The sequence below is a fragment of the Rhinolophus hipposideros genome, assembly GCF_964194185.1.
Source record: "Rhinolophus hipposideros genome assembly, chromosome: 11".
Classification (NCBI taxonomy): Eukaryota; Metazoa; Chordata; class Mammalia; order Chiroptera; family Rhinolophidae; genus Rhinolophus; species Rhinolophus hipposideros.
Window position 1 is genome coordinate 25,359,864 of NC_138057.1, and position 20,279 is coordinate 25,380,142.

Consider the following 20,279-nt stretch of genomic DNA (forward strand, 5'->3'; position numbering starts at 1 on the left):
AATGAAAGAAAAATAAATACATTTAGGAAGAAATTATCAAAGTTATATCTAGAAGATAATGGGTATAACTTTCTCTTATCATTAGGGTTTCTTAGAATTAATGTTTATGTTTTGAGACAGGGCCTTCTCTCAGGAGCTATTTGATATTAAGCAGTCACTTAATCTCTATTCTTACTGTTAACATTATTTGCAAATATCACCACCGCCATTCTCTTTATCAAATACTCCGTATTGTGACTTGCCCGTATTCCCTCGTAACTATAGAATGAATTCTAAATTTATTAAGATTGCGTATAAAGCACTCTGGTTTTATTCCTAATTTATTTTTCTACTCTTCTCCATGAAAACTATGCTCGAAGCACACTGACCTACTTTATATTTTTGAGTGTTCCACGCTCTTTCAAACTTCTGTGACTTGCTGATGCTGTCACTTCTGTATGGAATGCCCTTCTCTAATGTTATATTTGGTAAATCCACTGGCATTCCTTGAGGCCCAAGTCAAATGTGACCTTCTCAATTTGGCATTCCTGACTTTCCCCCCACTCCAAATCCACATTTTCTTGAACTAGATTTTAAACCTAGCATGTGCTTAATAAATGTTTATGAAATAGGTAATTAGTAAATTACTCCAAATCACTTCAAGAATATGAAATGAAGAACTTAGTTTCATTGGTTTATATATATAAAAAAACAAACCTACATTATTCAATGATTTATATGAAAAAATCTGAGTGTTTAAATTAAAACACATCCCAAGAGAATGAATTGAGTAGTGCTATTTGAACATTAAAAAAATGTTGTTGCTATATGCATTCTATTTTACTAATGTATTTTGTCCATCTTGTATACATAGCCTTAAGATGGCTTAATACAGGGAAACCCAGTAACCAGTCAGGTGTACATAACTTTAATCTTGCTTCTGTTTATTGAGTTGGGAATAATAGACTGGCCATTTTCTGTAGTGTATGATTACCATTGTTATTATTTCTTTTTTCTTTCCTTTTCTTTTTTTTTTTTTTAACAATTTTAATTAAAATATTTGTTCACTATGACCAGCCTATAGAGTTCTTAATTGGGAATATTGTTTCAGTAGCACAAGATCAAAAAGAGAAAAAAAATGCTGTATGATAGAAGATAGAAAGAAAAACAATGACATTCTTGCAGAATTGTATAGAAAAGGGAACAATAAAATATTTTAACATTTTATTTTGAAAATACTTAAAAGGCTGATAAATGATAAGAATGCTATGTGAATTATACACAATTACCTGAATGCTATTCATAAAGAACTATGATGCATGTTTCCCACCTTTATGCCTTCCTGTGGACCTCTAAGATATTAGAAGAGAAATTGGGAAGTGAAATGTATGAATGGGTAGTTCCTTCTTAATGCATTGAGAAGTAGGAGAACACAGTGGCAAATAGGCAGTATCAACTATCTCTAAAACAAAATGAAACTTTTATCTCTCCAAAGTGTGACAAAGATTGTGATTTTGTTGTGGCCTTGAACCTTAGACTAACTAATATATGCTGATGCCCAAAGAGGAAGACCATTTTGAAGAAGTTAATCGGGAATCCATTTATAACAACACATAAATTATTTTAACTAATAAATGTGGCTCCCTTTATATCTGTTGGTGAATGCCAATGAATGGAAATGTATATACATTTTAACATTGTAGAAATGCCTACTCATGTATTTTAAACAGGGATTTGCTATCAATCATGCCTTTTCCTTACACATAAAGCAGAAGCAGCTTGTTTACATTGTTATATAGTTGACCTTTAAAATATGCCAAAAATCTTGACACTTTCTGCTTAAATACCATGGAGTTGGTGCAACCTACCATTTTAAATAGAGCTGGAAAACATAGCCCACTGAAAAGATTGTGGCTCTCCTCAGCTCTGGAAAATAACATCTGGAACTTTAATTCCAACATGTATACGCATAAGGAAGAAAGTAACAGAGTGAAAGGAAATATAGCTAGTAACTCAATCTATTATTTTTCAACCACAGGTTTGTAATAGATACTAATGCATAAAAGAATAAGTATTTTATAGTTAGACCATTGACTGATTAGGATTGTTGAGTCTTTCATATTCTTCAGTATAATGTTGATACTGATCACTGAGGAGAGGCTGATTTGCTTCATCCATGTTGTTTCTGGCACGAATCAGGTAAGAAGCACCCACAAAAATGACTGCAACCAGTAATAAAGCAGCAACTACTGCTATGGTAACAATCTCTGAAAAACTAAAATTCCGACCTATTTGAAAGATAAAATGAGAGCAAAAATAAATAGTATAACAGTTGTTAAAATAGTTGACACCAAAAATTCAGTATCCTAAATTTAGGCACTTTACAGAAATCCTCATATTTAATTTTTCTTAGTCACATTGCCTATTATAGCATTTGTCCTCTTGAAGGCACTTCCTAATTTAGCATAATGAGTAGACCCTTTTGGGATAATTACTATTATTTTCATTCTAAACGTCAGGAAATGACAGCTCAGAGTCTGAGTTATTTGTCCGAAGTCACTTGCTTAGTAGGTAGTAGAGTTGGTCTTGGAGCCCAGCTCTTTCAGAATTCAAATCCTATGCTCTTCCACTATACTCTACTGCCTTTCTTGAGAAATAAATATAAACTCAAACAAGAAAGTCTTGAATTTCAAAATGTCAGGAAAAACAGCTCAGAGTATCTCACTCTCTTTTTTTTTAAAGGATAAATAAATGGAGACAAAATTATATAGCAGAAAAATTAGGACATATTACACAGGCCTAAGCTCAAAACTGATTTTCTCTGCTTACCAAAAATGTGATCTTTGACAGTTTTCCTCTCTGAGCCTTGTCTTCTGTATTTGTAAGATGAAAATTATAATGCTTATCACTGATAAATGTAAGGATTAAATGAGATAGCGCGCTATATAATCAACTCAATATCAGATCAGAGTGGGCATGCAACAAATGTTCAATTCACTCTCTTTGTCCCCAAATAAAAGTCTAAATGAAAACTACATCCAAGTAGAAAATATAAGCCTCAGAAATACTGTATTTACTTTAAGGTAACATATTTACTTTTGGAAATTTCCACAGTAAAATAGATTTTCAATACTTACTTGGCCATTGAACTTCGTAAGTATATCCTAGGTTTTCTGGAGCAGTAACAAACATTTCTGTGTTGGTAATTGGAGGCCAGAATGGCACCATATTGTATTGTCTGTTGTGTCCAATAGGGGCATTTTCCATTGGAAATGTGGATATATCTAAAATATGCCAAAGATACCTTGTTAATATTAATATATTATGTTCTGATGTCCTTAAATATTCAAGGATAACATTAACACATTCTTTCATATTTCACACTGAATAAAAACATAAAGTTTTACTATAGCAGAACCGACAATTGCATAAAACAGATTTCAAATTCTTTGAGTACAACACTAACATATCATCTAATAGAAAAAAGAAAGTTCAAAAGCGGGAAAGTTTTAGTGTTTATCACCTATGATGACCTATGATTGTTTTATTTTTAAGTTACAGAAACTTTTATGTTACTTTAAATTTAATTTGAATAAAATTCATTAAACATTTCTCAAAGCTAAAGGAAAGATGGACCTTTAGTTTGCTGTAGCATAATCTGTAATTTGAATTTGAGGCAGTATATCTAATGGAGGTTTCTCCTTGACGGTGAATATTTCTGTTTAGTGTTATTCATTTATTCCTGTTTTACTTTTAGGGAAACACATATTAACTTACTCCTCTGGTTTTACTCTGATAACAAAAAACATTTAAATTTTTGAGTCAAGGTCCTGAAATTCTAATTGCTTTCTGTGACCTTTCTTCTTTCTATAGTAGTCTCCCCTTGTCCACGGTTTCACTGTCCATGGTTTCAGTTACCTGTAGTCAATCATAGCTCGAAATATTAAATGGAAAATTCCAGAAATAAAAATACATAAGTTTTCATTTGACCTTCCTCTCTGTCCTGCCTCGGAAGTGAATCATCCCTTTGTCCAGCATATCCAGTCTATATGTAGCAGCCCTCTCAATTATTTGTCAACTGTCATGGTATTACAGTGCTTGTGTTCAAGTAACCCACATTTTATTTAGTAATCACCGCAAAACCCTTCATATAGCTTTTATTACAGTATATTGTTATAATTGTTCTTTTATTACTAGTTATTATTGTTCATCTAACTGTGCCTAATTTATAAATTAAACTTTATCATAAGTATGATAGGAAGAAATACAGTGTATACAGTTATAGGGTTCAATACTATCCACTGGTGGTCTTGGAACATATGCTCCGTGGATAAGGAGGGTCTATTCTATTTAAGTACAAGTCACAGGCATTTACATCATTAGTGAGTTTCTGTCATCAGGGATGAAAGTACTGAAATGTTCTTTGTGGCAAAAGATTGTTGTTTTTTGTTGTTCTTCTATATTTATGTTAGTACAGTTAAATACCAAATGGAATGTTATAAAACCAGAGTGGGAAATGGGCTTGGGCACTACATTCGTGGAATATATATTTAGAAGAGGTGGAATATGTGAGAAAGCTAGTGAAATATTAGATTCTGTTTACCTGGACAGTTACTGTAATCGCATGAATCACAGAAGAATATTTTATAATCTAGTTTGAAGAACAGTTGATTATAGAAATGGCAGGTAGTGTTTATATTTTTGTCACTTTAAATTTACTATATATTAATGCTAATTAAGTATTTAGCTATTAAAATCTGTTGAGCTCCTACTAGCGTCAGGCACTGGTCTGGGCATGAGGGTGTTGGCATTGAACAAAACAGATAAAATTCCTGTCCTTAAGGAACTCATGTTTTGGTATATTATTATTAATTATTTATTGAAGTTAGATAGCAAAGTTAAAAACTTAGTTTTTTAAATTTCTCATTTTACCTTTACTGAATCCTGACTTAATTAGCCTCAACCCATTTCAGCTTCAGCTGTGTAATAAAGTTATGTCCATTAAAAAGAATGGAGGAATAACAGTAAAAATAACAAACAATAGCAGTTGGATTATAATGTAACGCCCCTATGCAAGACCCTTTTATGGCTCTCCGTCTCTCTTAACATTAAATGCAACGCCCTTCAGCATTTGCCCCCTGTTATCCCTCTGAACTTATTATTTCCCTCCATTTTCTCCTCCTCTCCACTCTGCACTGCACCAGTCATAGGGTGCTCCTTTAGTCCTTTGTTTCAGGAGGGCTTTCCATATGTTTTCACAGTACCCCCTATCCTTTTTCCTGGTTTTATTTTTCTACAAAGCCTATATATCATCTAACATACTATTTATTTACACATATGTATTGTCATTCCTACCAACAGATAGGAAAGTTCCAGGAGAGAAAATGTTTTTTTGTGTTTTGTTTACTACCATATTTCCTAGAATATTACCTAGGGAATAGTAGGTGCTCAAATAATATTTTTATAGCCTTATTGAGGCATAATTGACAAATAAAATTGTATATATTTAAAGTTGAAATGTAATGATTTACAGTTGGCCAAGGGGTATATGAACAGGTACTCAACATCACTAATAGTTAGAAAATGCAGATCAGAACCACAATGAGATACTATCTCAAAAATGTTAGGATGGCTGTTATCCAAAAGACAAGAGATAGTAAGTGTTGGCGAGCGTATTGAGGAAAGTGAACCATTGTGCACTGTTGACGGGAATGTAATTATTCAACCATTGTGTTCAACAATAATTGTATAACCAAAATGTACAACCATTATGGGAGACAGTATAGAGGTTCCTCAAAAAATTCAAAATAGAACTACTATATGATCCAACAATACACTTCTGGATGTATATCCAAGGGAAATGAAATCAGTATCGCAAAGAGACATCTGCATACCCATGTTCGTTGAAGAATTAGTCACAATAGCCGAAATATGAAATCAAATAATATTTGTTAAAAAATTTAAGTGTGTGTGTGTTTGTGTGTGTGTGTGTGTGTGTGTGTGAGAGAGAGAGAGAGAGAGAGAGAGAGAGAGAGAGAGAGAGAGAGAGAGAGAGAGAGAGAGAGAGAGAGAGAGATTATTTCTCTTGGGACTTAATAAGTAAAGTAGTGATTGGCCTGGGAAATGGACGAAGTGCTTCTTCTGAAAAATGCACTGAACTTCCATGCTACTATATTTAAACCTAAATTCATGTGATTCTCAGTCGAAAAAAAATGGAATTGAATTAAATGTGTACATGCACACACAATTTAGTGACTAGACATTAACATATATTAAATAGAGTTTGGATGTCTGCATTGTACTTAACTCTTAACATCTAATGAGAGGATTCTGTCATATACATTACAATGTGAATGACTGTAATTTCTTTCATCTGTAATATGTAGTTCTTGTTCCATTTTGACCCCAATAATTCTGTAATATTTGAAGCATAATCTAGCTACCTACCTACCTGTGGATACATTTTGAAAAATAATTCTGGCCTCCTCTCGTAGACTTATTTTTTACAAAGACTTGTGCTGTATGGACATTTAAAAAATTCTCTCAGTCCGCCCCCCTTCCTAACATAGTTGTTCTATGACTATTTATTTTTTTTTTTTTAGTTTCGCTTTCATTCAACTTGTGTTTACTTTGGCTTGTCCACTAAATTTATATTCATAGTTGAAAGAAAGCTCCACATAAGAGATTGCTAGTTTACCCAAGATTCTCCATTTCCTCTGAGAAGCTAACGTTCATCACATTGTGTATGGCTGAATAGCTAAATCTGTACATTGCTGTCTAGGTCCCAGAAGTATATGGTATGTTTCACAAAGTTTGTTTTGTTCATTCCTAAACCTATCAATTCCAGTTTACTTGTTATTGTAATAAAAAGTAACCTAGACAAACATACACAAAATGATGATTATAATTTTAAAAAGTAAGAGATGTTGTTTTTCTAATAAATAAATACTTTTGAAAGAATTTTTAAAGATGAATGGCTGAAATATTGCTATAGAATTAGGAGTGATTATAAAGGGTTAGGAAAGCATTATGAAAATCTAGAATAATACTGAGCCCAGACTACCTCTGAAGGTTTGTTAATTTCTTGTTTTGCTTGAAAGAAATAAACACTATAAATTACAGATAATTCATTATGATTGTATCTATGTATATGAATACACATGAAAAAAAAAATGAGGTGGAACTCCAATCAGTGAATTCATAGCGGATTGACAGGTGAGTAACAAAATACATAACTTATTTGCTTGTTGAATGATTTCCTGATGGAACAAACATTTTTTTATCAACTCATCAATTAATGGTTTAATCAGTTTGAATTAAAGGTTTCTGCTGTACACACACACACACACACACACACACAAACACTCATAGGAAAATAAGAGACTAGCTGAATTAGATAAATAAATAGATAGTTCATCTCCAATATTATGTTTATGTGCATGATGAAGTAAAGGCACAGAAGCCAAAATTTAGAACACTTTTAAAATATGAAAATTTATTCTGTTGTAACCAAAAGAACGTTCTGTGTTTGAAAAGTAATATGAGCTTCTCAGCTGAGTAGAAGTGAAGAGAAAGTAACTTTGTAAATACTATTTTAAAGAGTGCATTAAAATGAACTTAAAAGAGATTTTCTACGGTGTGATATGGAAACCAACATTAACTGTAACGTTGAGCAATATTTTCTTTTGTGAGAGGACATAAAGGATTAAAATCAAAACTGTGGATTATGAGTATAAATTTTTGTCTTTTGTGGTATCCTAGAAGAGCTCTGTAAGGTTTTCCTATTCATATTAAAAAGCAAGGAGAATATGGAAGATATGAGGAAGAAAAAATTGGGCAACATAGTAAAAATGAGAAAGGATTATTTACCTGTTTACTCCTAATGAAATAAATATTATCTTATAATAAGAATTCTGAGAGACTTCTTGTCTGCATTTTCAAAATGGTTTGGAATATTTGGAAAGGGCTACATATTACAGCTGTTTTGAAGTGTAGTTTATGTGTGTCAAAGTGATAACTATGCCATCTGAACAATCTTTGTTGCTGAGACTGCAAAAAGCATATGAAAGTGTCTCACCAGCATTATATCTCCTCAGCCATTCATCAAAGACTGCATCAGTGAAAGTATGCAGTAGGATAAAAATAGGATCATTTGGAGATAAATGGGTTTGTCCCCCTGTTCCATTCAGGAATAGATGAGCCAAGTTGTGAAGGCTTCGAACAGCAGGGTCATACCTTCCTGTGGGATCACTGTAACCTAGATATAAAAATAGAATGACAATAGTAAAAACTATTATATCTTACTTTTCAAGTTAACAGCAATGATTATATTGAAAAACAATTTTTCCTAAGGTTGTCAGGCCAATTTTTACCTAAATATAATAACATTGTTTCTCTGTGCCTGTGGCTGGTGACATTTGTTTGTTATACCCAGAGCTAGGTTAGTTTTAAGCTGGTGGCATGACATTCTCAATGTAGCCTCCAGGTTAAAAATAATGACCTGCAAAAGAATACCAGTCAAAATATATAGAAGCCTCTATTTCAACACGGCAAACATTGTTCTACATAATAATGGAAATCTCTAGCTTCTGCTAAAAACTGCTGACACAATTGGGAGAACACTGCTCTGATTGTCCTGGAACTTACATTGCCAGATGTTACTTTAGTTTCCTACCTTATTGCTTTTGAATGACTATCAGCATGTTTATTTTTGGAAAATTATTTTTATGGAGAAGTTACAATTTCTCAGAGATTTTGTAACACCTCTGTACTGGTTTTAAACATCTGGAAAGCCTCCTGTCGAAACATTCATAGAACTTTTGATAATGGTCTCTCTTCCATATATATTTCCATATTATACATTATGTATGTTTCACATGTATATTATATATCCCTACATCATATATAATATACATGTCACATATTATATATCTCACATTATATATAATTTTATATTTCTCATTTATATATACCCATATTATATATAGACAGGAGAAGATGAGGATAGATCACAAACAAAAATAGAGGGTTTATGATATGAGATGGAGTTATATGTGTGTCTGTTTGGCTTGAAGGACCAGAAATGGGAGGTCAGGGAAAGGTTATATATTATAAAATAAAATTAGAATTTAAAATACATTAACTCACTTGCATAATTATACTAATGCATTTATTCATTTTTCATATATCTGTGCCATTTTTTTTTAATAAAAAAAGTTTAAAGATTGACTATAATATACATGACATGTGGCTAGGACTAGTCTTTTGATAAATTCTATCAGGCACTCAGTTTATGTTGTCTTTTGATTAGACATCAATAAGACACAATCTACCTATTCTTTTAGAAATCAGTACTTATAACCTTAGTTTATATATACGAGGCTAGTCATAATATATTGATTATTTATTGAATTATCTCCAAGTCAGTGATTCATATAATGTTATTAAAATTAATGATAGAACAGAATGGCATATAATTTTGATAATAAAAGGGAAGAGAATTGAAAATAGTTATCAGATTTATACATTGACTATCTCAGATCATGGGGACAGAAGAGATCAATTCCCTTTTATTTATATTTTTTCGGTGTGGGAGGTCCAATGTGCAATGCTATATTTAAGGTAAATTTTAACATTAACGAGCTTATGATAGATAAATGTTTTTCTATTCTTTTAAAACTTTAAATATGTGTGAAACATGAATTCAAGGTATCAAAATGTATTGTATAAAGAAAATGAACTTAGAAACTTTTAAATTTTGAATTTGTGTTGTGTTACTACTAAATGGCTGAATATCTTGGGAAATTTGTTTCACTTATTTGGACCTCAGTTTCCTCAGCTTCAAAATACATTGAATTAAGTAAGGAAAACCAAATTAAATATCACTAGATGCTAATGTGAATTCTCATAGACCTTTTAAAAAAAGTTACAGGATGATACAGACCTAAATAAAACAGATGTTCTTCTCAGTGGCGAAAGTATTTCACCCAAACCAGGCTTTATTGAATGTCAAGTAATTGTTTAGAATTTTTATTGTTAATTTTTAAGAAAAAAAAAAAAGCTTTCAAAGTTTTGAACATTACTTGCCAATACTAGAATTTGATGCACTTGTAATAGCCAGCCACCTACCAGAAATGTCAATGTAAATACTTTTTAGGTATTTAAGAGATTGAAGAACAATTTCCAAGAGTTTCTCCTATGATATTTAAGTTTTAATAGTCTGACACTTTGAGAAAGTTCTGAGCAGAGAATTGTGATTGCATCATAATAGACAGCATCATTTGCATAAACTCCCAGGATCAACATGGCATTCCACGATTTTTCAAAAAGATCTGAATTCAAATACTTTAGTTTACCATAGTAATTTGATCAATTTAAAGCACAGATTTTTGTTTACTTGCCTTCCACTGTGTTTCGGAAACTGTTGGTAGAATTGGAATAAAAAGGAGGTGTGTCAAATAAACCAACTTCCAAGCACTGAGCGACATCCTGTGGTTCAGGAAGACGTTGCACCATTGGTCTAGCCACATTTCCAGCTGGATTTCTCCTAATTGGCCCACCTTCAGTGCCTGGGAAAAAGATAGGGTGTGCAAACATTTATAGAATCTTTAGAGATCTTATCGTTGCTCTTTAAAATGTTATATATAGAATGAACACTGAAAGAAAGGTTTTTCTTGATAGAAGAAATTTTTAAAAATTAAAAAAATCATGCTTATTTAAGGGCACTAAAGTGAGAAAGTCTAAGTTATCATGTCAACTTCTCTGAGAAGAGTGAGTAGACATGTGATACATAAAATCGTTTGATGGAAAAGTGATGACAACAACAATTGGTAAATAGAGGTTCTGGTATTTGTTAAATCAACATATGCTTCTTTCATAAGAATGTATTAAAATGGAAATTCCATTTAATTCCACTTAAAATTGATTTTTTTTCCAAAATAATCTTATAAACCTGAATTCCACACTGAAATCTATATTTCATACTTATGTGTGTGTGTATATATATATATATATATATATATATATATATATATATATATATACAAAGTATATATACTATATATAAAATATATATATATAAAGTTTTGTACTTGAATGCTCTCTGTTTCAAAGCCTCAGAGAAATAAAGGACACCAATCTTCAATTTCAGTCAACACATTTTCCAGCAAATGATGTCAGAAATAATTAAAAATTTTGAAGGGCAGCAAGGCAAACTGGTAAAGAGCTGTGATATTAAGGGTACTATGATAGATGCCTCTTAAGAGAGGGAGGGAGGGAGATATCTTTTCCAGTTGAGTGGCTCCAGAAAAAGGCCTGACGGACTGAGGAGAATTTCCATATGTGAAAAGGAGGTACTTTAAAAGTCAAACATTTTAGGCGGAGGTAGTAAGGAGATGATAAGTTTTCTTCTGTCTGTAATGTAAATCCCCCTCAGTGCAAGAATGCTGTCTGTTCTTGCTCATCATTATATCCCCCAGTCCTGGTGCGATGTCTGGCATATAATAGTCACTAAATAGTTGTTTGGTGTATGTCATATGAGAGATGATGTAAAAGAGGGCCTGTTTGGGGACTAGCTTGCTTGGGGTATGTGGCAATGTAAGAGAGCAGTGGATGGTCATAAAGATTGGAAAATGGACAAGAAACATAATGTAAAGAAATCAAAAAGCAAGATGAGAAAATTATATTTAGTTTAGGAAGTGGGGAGAAACCTTACGTAGGGGAGAGGAGAAGAGACAGGTTAGGAACATTTTGTATTAGTCTGCCCCAGTGGTCTCCACAGAGGAATGCGGTGCCCTAGAGGGGACGTGCAGAATAACCTAATGGGTTAAAGACATATTACAATATCTACTCATTTTCATTGTACCTCATTCATAAAAATTCCTGACTGTACGCTTTACAGTTAACATAATGATTAGTACCTGGTGAGTTGGTCTAGCTAACTTTATATAATGTAAAAATATGCCTATATTGATACTGCAAAGTGCATGTACATTTTTTAGGTTTACATTATCAAAACTTTCTGATAACGCTTTCTAAACTATCAATTTAAACTCATATTTTAGGGATTATTGTTCATGGAGCTATCAACACAGCCTAAGAAAAAAAGTATTGATTACATGAGCTTCAAAAACACTACATCCTAATTCGTCCTCATGGAGTCTTATAGTGCAGGACTTTGATAGTAAGGAAACTAGTTGAACCAATTTAATTTTAATCTGGTGATTTTAAAATATGTTTTTACATAAACAACTTCTGCCATGTGCCTGTTTTTTAAATTAAAATAAAAAAAGTTCAAGTACAGTTGACATTCAATATTATAGTAGTTTCAACCTTATGATCCAGCACTTCCACTGTTGGGTATCTATCCAGAGAATTCCAAAATCCTAATTCGAAAAAAATCTATGCACCCCTGTTTACTGCAGCACTATTCACAATAGCCAAGACATGGAAACAACTGAAATGCCCATCAGTAGATGACTGGATTAAGAAACTCTGGTACATTTTTACAATGGAGTATTACTCAGCCATAAAGAAGAACAAAATCTTACCATTTGCAGCGATATGGATGGACCTAGAGAACATTATACTAAGTCAGATAGAGAAACACAAATAAGTCAGATAGAGAAACACAAAAACCATATGATCTCATTTATATGTGGAATCTAAATAATAGAATAAATGAACGAACTAATAAGAAACAGATTCAGAGATGTAGAGGAAAAACTGAAGGTTGCTAGATGGGAGTGGGGGTAGGGATAAGGGAGAAGATGAGGGGGTTAGAAAGCACAATCGGTACCCACAAGATGGCCATGGGGATACAAAAGACAGTTTGGGGAATATAATCAATAATGTTGTAAAGATTTTGTAGAGTATCCAATGGACACTTGTCTTATTAGGGAGACTACTTCAGGGATGCTGTAGATGTCTGATTACTGCACTGTGCACCTTAAGCTGAAGTTGAATTAATACTGAAAGTCAACTATAATTTTACAATTATATAAAAAAAAATATATTTACATATATTCCATATGCTGCACTCCACTTCCTGTGAATATATATATTCACAGGAAGTGGAGTGCAGCATATGGAATAGAGAAAGTGGAAATACAATGGCTGTATGCAATGTCAGTGGGGTAATAGATTGGGGAAAGGGGGGTTATTACTTTTTGAGGGGTATAAATGATAAATGTCTAACTATTACAGTGTTTTGTACACATGAAACTAATAAAAAACATATTAGTTTCAGGTGTACAGCATAGTGGTTAGACATTGATGCAATTTACGAGGTGATCCCCCCAATAAGTCTAGTACCCATCTGACACCACACATAGTTATTATAATATTATTGACTATATTTCTTATGCTATACCCTACATCTCCATTCCTTTGCACCTGTTAGCAGCCTATAATTTGGAGTCCTGTGGAATTTGCATGCAGAAATGAAAGAAAAGTTCTGAGTGTCTGAAAGAGAAAGTTGGTTTGAGAAGTATTGTGAAGAAACAACAATGTTTTTCATATGATGAATTAAAGAATATATTTTAGTGGCTAGAAAAATGTTAGGGGTAAATAATTCACTCTTTCAATTTACATACCAAGTTTCATGCATTGATGGAATGTTGGAGAGAGACCATGCAACAAGCATATGAAAACATAGGGATGGAATGTCTAAGGAAGATTTGATTTAAAGATGTACATGTGTGGTTGTCCTGTAAACGATGATCAAAGAAACCACAGGAATGGATAATTTTATTCAAGAAGAAAAGTAGAAAGAGAAAAAGAATAACTGAGGATTAAATAAAATAGTAAGGCATTTAATGCCATATCAGACACATAATGTGTGCTCAATATAATGTTAGTTTCCTTTTTTCCTTTCACTGGCCTAATAAATAAAATATCTGGTATTATATCTTGAACTAAGTCAAGGAGTAATCTTAAAATTTGTTTCACCTAAAATATGCAACTTTAATTTTTCATGAAAATGTGTGACAGTTATAAGATGTGTTATGTTAATTGACAAGAAAAACTGTGATGAAAACAAAATCTCTTCCTATGCTGTAATTTTATTTACCGATTTATATTGTACTGTATTTTAGTATCCAATCATCAGGGTGATGAGACAGTCTCTGGAAAACTTCCAGGCCAAAGTACAATAGCCTGCTCATAAAGAGATGAGTGTTTTGGTATCTAAAGAGATCTCGATCCTCAGTTTCATTTTTTCACCCAAGGTGGGACCACTTACTCAGCATGCCAAACAAATAAAAATTGATTCTAATTTTTAAGCTTCTACAGAAGAAAATTTCAGGTATATCACTTCTCTTATTTCTAAACACTGCTAAATAATCTTCTAATGGTGAAACTCTACCTAATTCCTTTGTTCCATTTAGATTATTCTCTTTGTAAGTTTAGAAAATAATTTGACAGTGGCTGCTTTGAAGAATATATGCAGAATAAGTATGTTATGAATAGAATAAATTCCCATAATTCTAGTGTTAGTATGGAAGAACAAGAGTTCAAAATAGCCAGATGAAGTTCAATAGTTCAAGATGCCTGAATAAGTAAAATAAGATGAGATATGGATATGCTAATAATTAAGACCTTGTGTTAGTAGCACAGGGGCCGATGATAATATGATCCAAGGAAGGGAACAGAAAGCTCAGGTACAGGTCCATATGTAACTGAAATTTGATGTATGGCAGAGGTAGTGTTCAGATCACCAGAGAAAGGCGGCTAGGACACTGGTAAAGCATTCTCTTTTTGTGTTCACTTTGAGAGAGCTGGAAAGCAGCTAGCTGGCAGATGTCTTCTGGACCGTATCTTCCTTTTCTTAAAGGTATTCTCCGTATCACCTTTGGTTTTTAAACCTCTCACTAGATTAATATGTCATATCATATACTTATAAATGTATTAATTATTATAATTTTTTACTCCAGGGGCACTTCCCACTCTATCTGCATATTTCAGATTTTGTAGGCAAACATTTTCTGATACAAAGCCCATGACTACTAAGCAGTGCTGAGTGTACTAAGAGGAATACTTTATACAACTGGACATTTCCAAAATAAGAAAAGTAAGCATGCACTGACCAGATTGCTCAAGAAAAGCAATGTAAAGATTTATAGGCACTTTCTGTTTCCTTTGTCACACCTTATAGATTGCCTCAAATATGCTAGTTGTTCCAGGGATATCTGTACATTGATTTTCTATAATGAAAGCAGATTTTAGTCTGAAGTCCTTAGGAGAATGAAATGCCTTCAGGCAGCACATTTAATCTCTGTCTAACAGGGAATGTGAACTCTTTGATGTCATTTGGAACTTACTGTTACAAAGGGTCCCTAGGGTATCATAATCTTCCAGGGATTCACAGATCACTCGCCATTGAGAAAAGACAGAGTTCGGGCTTATAAGACTGGCGTCAAAATTGCTTCTCGATCCCATCAAGTCATCAGTGCAGATGTCACAGATGTTCTTCCCAGTGGCGAAATTCCAGTAAGGAAGGGAAAAAGAAGGATCCTGCAGCATTTCCTAGATCACAGAAACTCTGTTAGCATTCCTTGCTTTTGTTTAAAGTTCTCCCACTTTGCTTGGTTTACTCCCTGGCAGTCTATTTCTATTAGTTCTTTTCAGCCACTTAGGAACTAGTTAGTGTGTCTTAAATTTAACACAGCTTCTAATTTACTAATGGAGTCACTTCAGACACTAGAGGGAATGAAACTCAATCCATTAGACAGAAGTTCCTACAAATGATTTGGGGGAGGCAGAGCAGGGGAAAGGTCTTCCTTTTCTTTTTTATACAAGTAATTAGGTTTCTATTGATTATACCAAAAATTGTCAATACTACCTTCTAGTCCTTGACATTTCCACCCCCTTCCATTTACCTATCTCCAATTCCAGCACCACTAAATATTGGTATGGAGCCAGATCCAGCCTTGAAATATAGTATGTGGAGCAATACTTTTTGTTTCATTTCTGTTTTTTAGTTGACATTGAATGACTTTAGGCATTTAGATTCTAGTTTAGCCATAGGCTACACAGGCTCTTTCACACTTACCTTACATGCCTGAGCTCTAAAGGTATTTTACTTAGAGGCTTCTGCTTCAGAATCTACTACTGTGAAGACTCAAGTTTCTGCCTGATACTCATACCTATAGGAAATGCTAGAGGGAAACAGAATATTTCTCTGTGCATACTTCTCTTTAGACCGGAGACCTAGTTTCCATTTAGAGCTGATCTCAACAATTTTAAAAAATGCTGGACTCAAGATCACATGCTTATTTTATTGGGTTCCTTAAAACATATATTTATTGAGCTTGTTATTTCCCATTCCTTTTGGCCTTTGGGGCGTTTTATTTATAGTGTCGGATTTAAATGTAGGGATTGCCGTTGTTTTATTCCGCCTCTCATGCATTTGGTACTTTACTGCCTTTTCACTTTAAACCCTTTCTAGGAAGCATTTCCTTGTCTTCGGGGTGTTTTAAAGAGCTAAAGCTTTCCAAGGCATCTCCAGTTATTGATCTCCAGGGACATAGAGTCCTCATTTAGAAGCCATTGTTCTGGTTCACAAATATTAATGACAGCTTCCAAGGGATTATTAAGAGTCGGTTTGTGGTTCAACAACTGACATTTGGGTGCTGGAGCATATTCATGTGGCATTTCAACAGTGCATTACATTTACATTGCAATTTGTTGGATCTCCTGTGCTGTGGGGTTTTAAAATCTAAGTCATAGAGGTTGAAGTTTGCACAGACAAAATTGAAGCTTTTAGATACTTTCCATCTGCCCTTTCATTTTGGTGTGCTCATGGGAAAATGACTTGAAGGCATGAAGATCTGGAGTCGATTCCAAATGACAGATTTATCTACACATAATCTATTAAATATCTTACTTGTAATCAGAGCTATAAAATATAAAGTTCAGGATATCAGATCAATTTATTCAGTCACTCTCAAACTACATATAGATACACTACTTTTATATAAGTATTCTGTATTTTAGTGCAATAATTCTTTCCTATTTATTTTCTTAAAATAACGCTGGGCACACATATACTACAGATCAATAAATGAACACCTTTTCAGATGTTTTTAGGTTAACTTTTAGATTTTAACTTGGGAGGGATTCGTTGCTGTTATTTTACATAGAAAACAGGTTTAATTTGTGGATTTTCTAGTTGAGATCTAATCATTCAAAAATTATACGTTTCTTAAGAAACAGCAATTGCTAAAAGAAACAGTAATGTAGTATTTATGTTCACAGAGATTTTAACATGTTTTGAGCTTATCTGCTTAAACATAAGCGAGGAATAACTGTTTGTGTTGAGGTTCACTTTAGGCCAAATAATGCCTTTTAAATAAAAATTATATCTAAATAATATGATGTTTTTATAGATTTCTTCTATAAGCCTTAAAGAGCTAGAGGGCATGGCAAAAAAAAATGGTGTTCAATGAAAATATGACAATATAAATGCAAAGGAACTGTTTTCATCATTTAAACCCTATACCAGGGGTATCCAAACTGCAGCCCGCGGGCCAACTGCGGCCCATGATTCATTTTTTATTGGTCCGCAGCAAATTCCAAAAATATATTTAGTTTACTTAAATAAACCAGGTGAGGCAATACGTACTTCACCTCAAGTGAGTGGCCGGCTGCTTGTATTTTACCGTATTGGCCCTTGGTGAAAAACGTTGAAAAATGTTTGGACACCCCTGCCTTATACTGTATTAGCAAGAACCATCCACTGGTATGGTAAAGTATATTTGGGACTTGGAAGAGTGACAAGTCCATACACACTTGCTTCATCCAAACCAGAAAGTGACATTGTTTAACATTTGAGAGGATATATCAAATGAGATTCTTTTGTTGCAAACTATGTGAGAGTCATTCATTGTTTCAATTACAGATCTATAGAACATGTCCAATGCCTTAATTCACACCTAGAATGTCTCATTTGGCTTCCTCATCATTGCAATTACTTTCTTTTCACTTTACAAAAGATAAAGATCAATTCATAAGTAAACAATTCATACAGGGAGAAACTTAGAATGTGAAAGGCAGGTGAATAACTTAAAATTGCTTCGTTATCACACTTTTTGGTCATTTGGAACACAATGAATCAAACAACTTACAAACAAGGCACCTTGTTTATAAAAGATTTGAACATTGAAATGTTTCCTGCATACCTGCATGTCTCTCTCCAACTGCAGTAGGTGGTATCTGTGCCACGTGAGGAAAGCTGGTCCTTCGTGGGAGAAATCCACTTCACCAAAGCTTTCCTGTCCTGCACCAAGGAAAGTCTTTTTGACGGAATAATAGTGTGTCCAAACAAAGTAATTATAAATGGAAATGTTCTCAAATTGTGGTGTGTTGCCATCTGGCCCCAATATTTCTTCTGATCTCTTGGTGGCAATGACAAACTGAGGGTGAGTTGTACTCTTTGCCATATCCAGGGCCTGGACAAAGTAGTTCCTTTCTTCTGTACTTAAGTCCAGAAGGTTTCTCCTGACTTGAGGGATACAAAATTCAAACATGAGAACCTCAGCCTTGTGTGGATGGGTAGAGACTGAGCAAAATAATTTTGTAGCATACCATCCCATTTACCCATAATGATAATTTGCATATGTGCTTACATAATTTAATACTTTGTAAAATACCCTTTTCCTCCCTCTCTCCCTCCCTCCCTGTGTCTCTCTCTTTTTCCTCTTTCCTTCCCTCCCAAACTTACTCTAGGAATCCTATTAGCTTTCTGTTATCTATCTCTGCACTTTATGCTTATGTTCTATTTATTTCTGTTACTATAGGCATTTTTCTTGGAATTTTATCCATTTTTAATATTGTGAATCTTGTAAAAATGAGGTATGTAGTATAGCATAGTGGTTAAGGCCAGAGACTCATTCTACCACTGCACACATATCTCTAAGCCTTGGTTTTTCATCCATAAAGTATTTATAAAAATAGTATTGCTTTACAGAGTTAAAAACAATTATATCAGAGCGTAACTCATAATAAAGACTCAATAAAAATTTTGTTAAACCCTAGGTCTGGCACATAGAAAGCAATGAAGTTTTCCTGGTTGTTACTGTTTAATGCTTTGCTATTTATTGCTATTTAGGGTTCAGTCCAGGCTCATCATCTAAAATGGCTGAACTTGATCATCACAGTGAGAAATTTCTTTGTGGGTCGACAAGGGTAGTAGGAGAGGCTAATGTATTACAGCTAGACAGATCTCAGTATGAATTCTAGGTTTTCCAAGTACCATCTATGTGAATCTGATCCTGCTGAACCACACCTAAATACTTAACGTAACTACTGTGAGAAATTACTGAAAGTATAGTCATAAACATCCAGCACTGTTCCTAGCATATAGTGTCCGTTCAACAAATATTTTGGAAAAGAAATATTAGTCAGATGATTTGAACTTCACCATCAACTCTTTAAATTGAATACATTTCTTAATCTCTCTAGGCCTCAGTTTCCGCACCTGTGAAGAGAGAACTGAGCTATGATTTCCAGGTATCCTTCCAGCTCCAGTGATTTGGGTTTCATGCAGGACTGTTTATCCTTTCCTATCCCCACTTACCGGTGAGAACCCTCTCGTCGCAGGCAGCTCCTCTCCATCCAGAGCGGCAAGTCCCACAGTTGTGTCCTGAGAAGTTGCCATTGCAGTGACATGTCCTATTGAAGAATCGTGTGGGCCAGCCCTCGCGGTCATCTCTGCCATCGTGCGGGTACTGGGGGCCGTGGGGTCGCGAGTCTGCAGTTACTGCCTCACACCTGCCTCTCCCTGACGAGGAGCCACAGAGATCAGTCCCGGGCCCAGACAAGGGGAGGAGGTCTGGGCAGCACACGCCGTTTCTCAAAGCCTCAACGGTGGCACACTCTCTTGGAAACTGAGCCCAAGCCTGCTGAAAAAACAGCAGGGGCAACATGTATCCTAGAGAGAGGAGTCTGTGAACTTTCATTCTGCCTGAAGCGAAGCTCTGGTTCTGCAGTGTAGAGACTGAGGCACATAGATAAAAATCAAGCTGAAAAGGAAAAAGCAAAATGGAATTATGCAAGGTTTTTTTTTTTTTTTTGTATTGTGATACATGGCATAAGCCCTTTCCAACCTACCTTCAAAATGCTTTTCAAATCTGTAAAATGACATTTCAAACAAATAATAAAAATAGTAATTTACATTTAAAAATTTGACATGTATAATACCTATATAATTAAATCCTCTGTCCTAGTCATTTTGTTTTCTTCATTTTTAATTTCTATTTATATAAAAAATACTTATCCTGGATGTCATTTATCAAAAACAGCCA

The 20,279-nt window shown here is 33.9% G+C and overlaps 1 protein-coding gene across 1 annotated transcript; it reads right to left on the reverse strand.

Moving 5' to 3' along the window:
• Nucleotides 1-1,414: 1,414 nt before the first annotated feature.
• Nucleotides 1,415-19,934, reverse strand: TYRP1 (tyrosinase related protein 1; the record flags this gene model as incomplete). Its single annotated transcript, XM_081066747.1, has 7 exons — nucleotides 1,415-2,267; nucleotides 3,117-3,263; nucleotides 8,057-8,236; nucleotides 10,380-10,547; nucleotides 15,297-15,501; nucleotides 18,156-18,478; nucleotides 19,553-19,934. 7 exons carry the CDS (start codon nucleotides 19,932-19,934, stop codon nucleotides 2,062-2,064), a joined length of 1,611 nt encoding a protein of 536 aa, XP_080922873.1. The 3' UTR covers nucleotides 1,415-2,061.
• Between the last annotated feature and the right edge of the window lie 345 nt (nucleotides 19,935-20,279).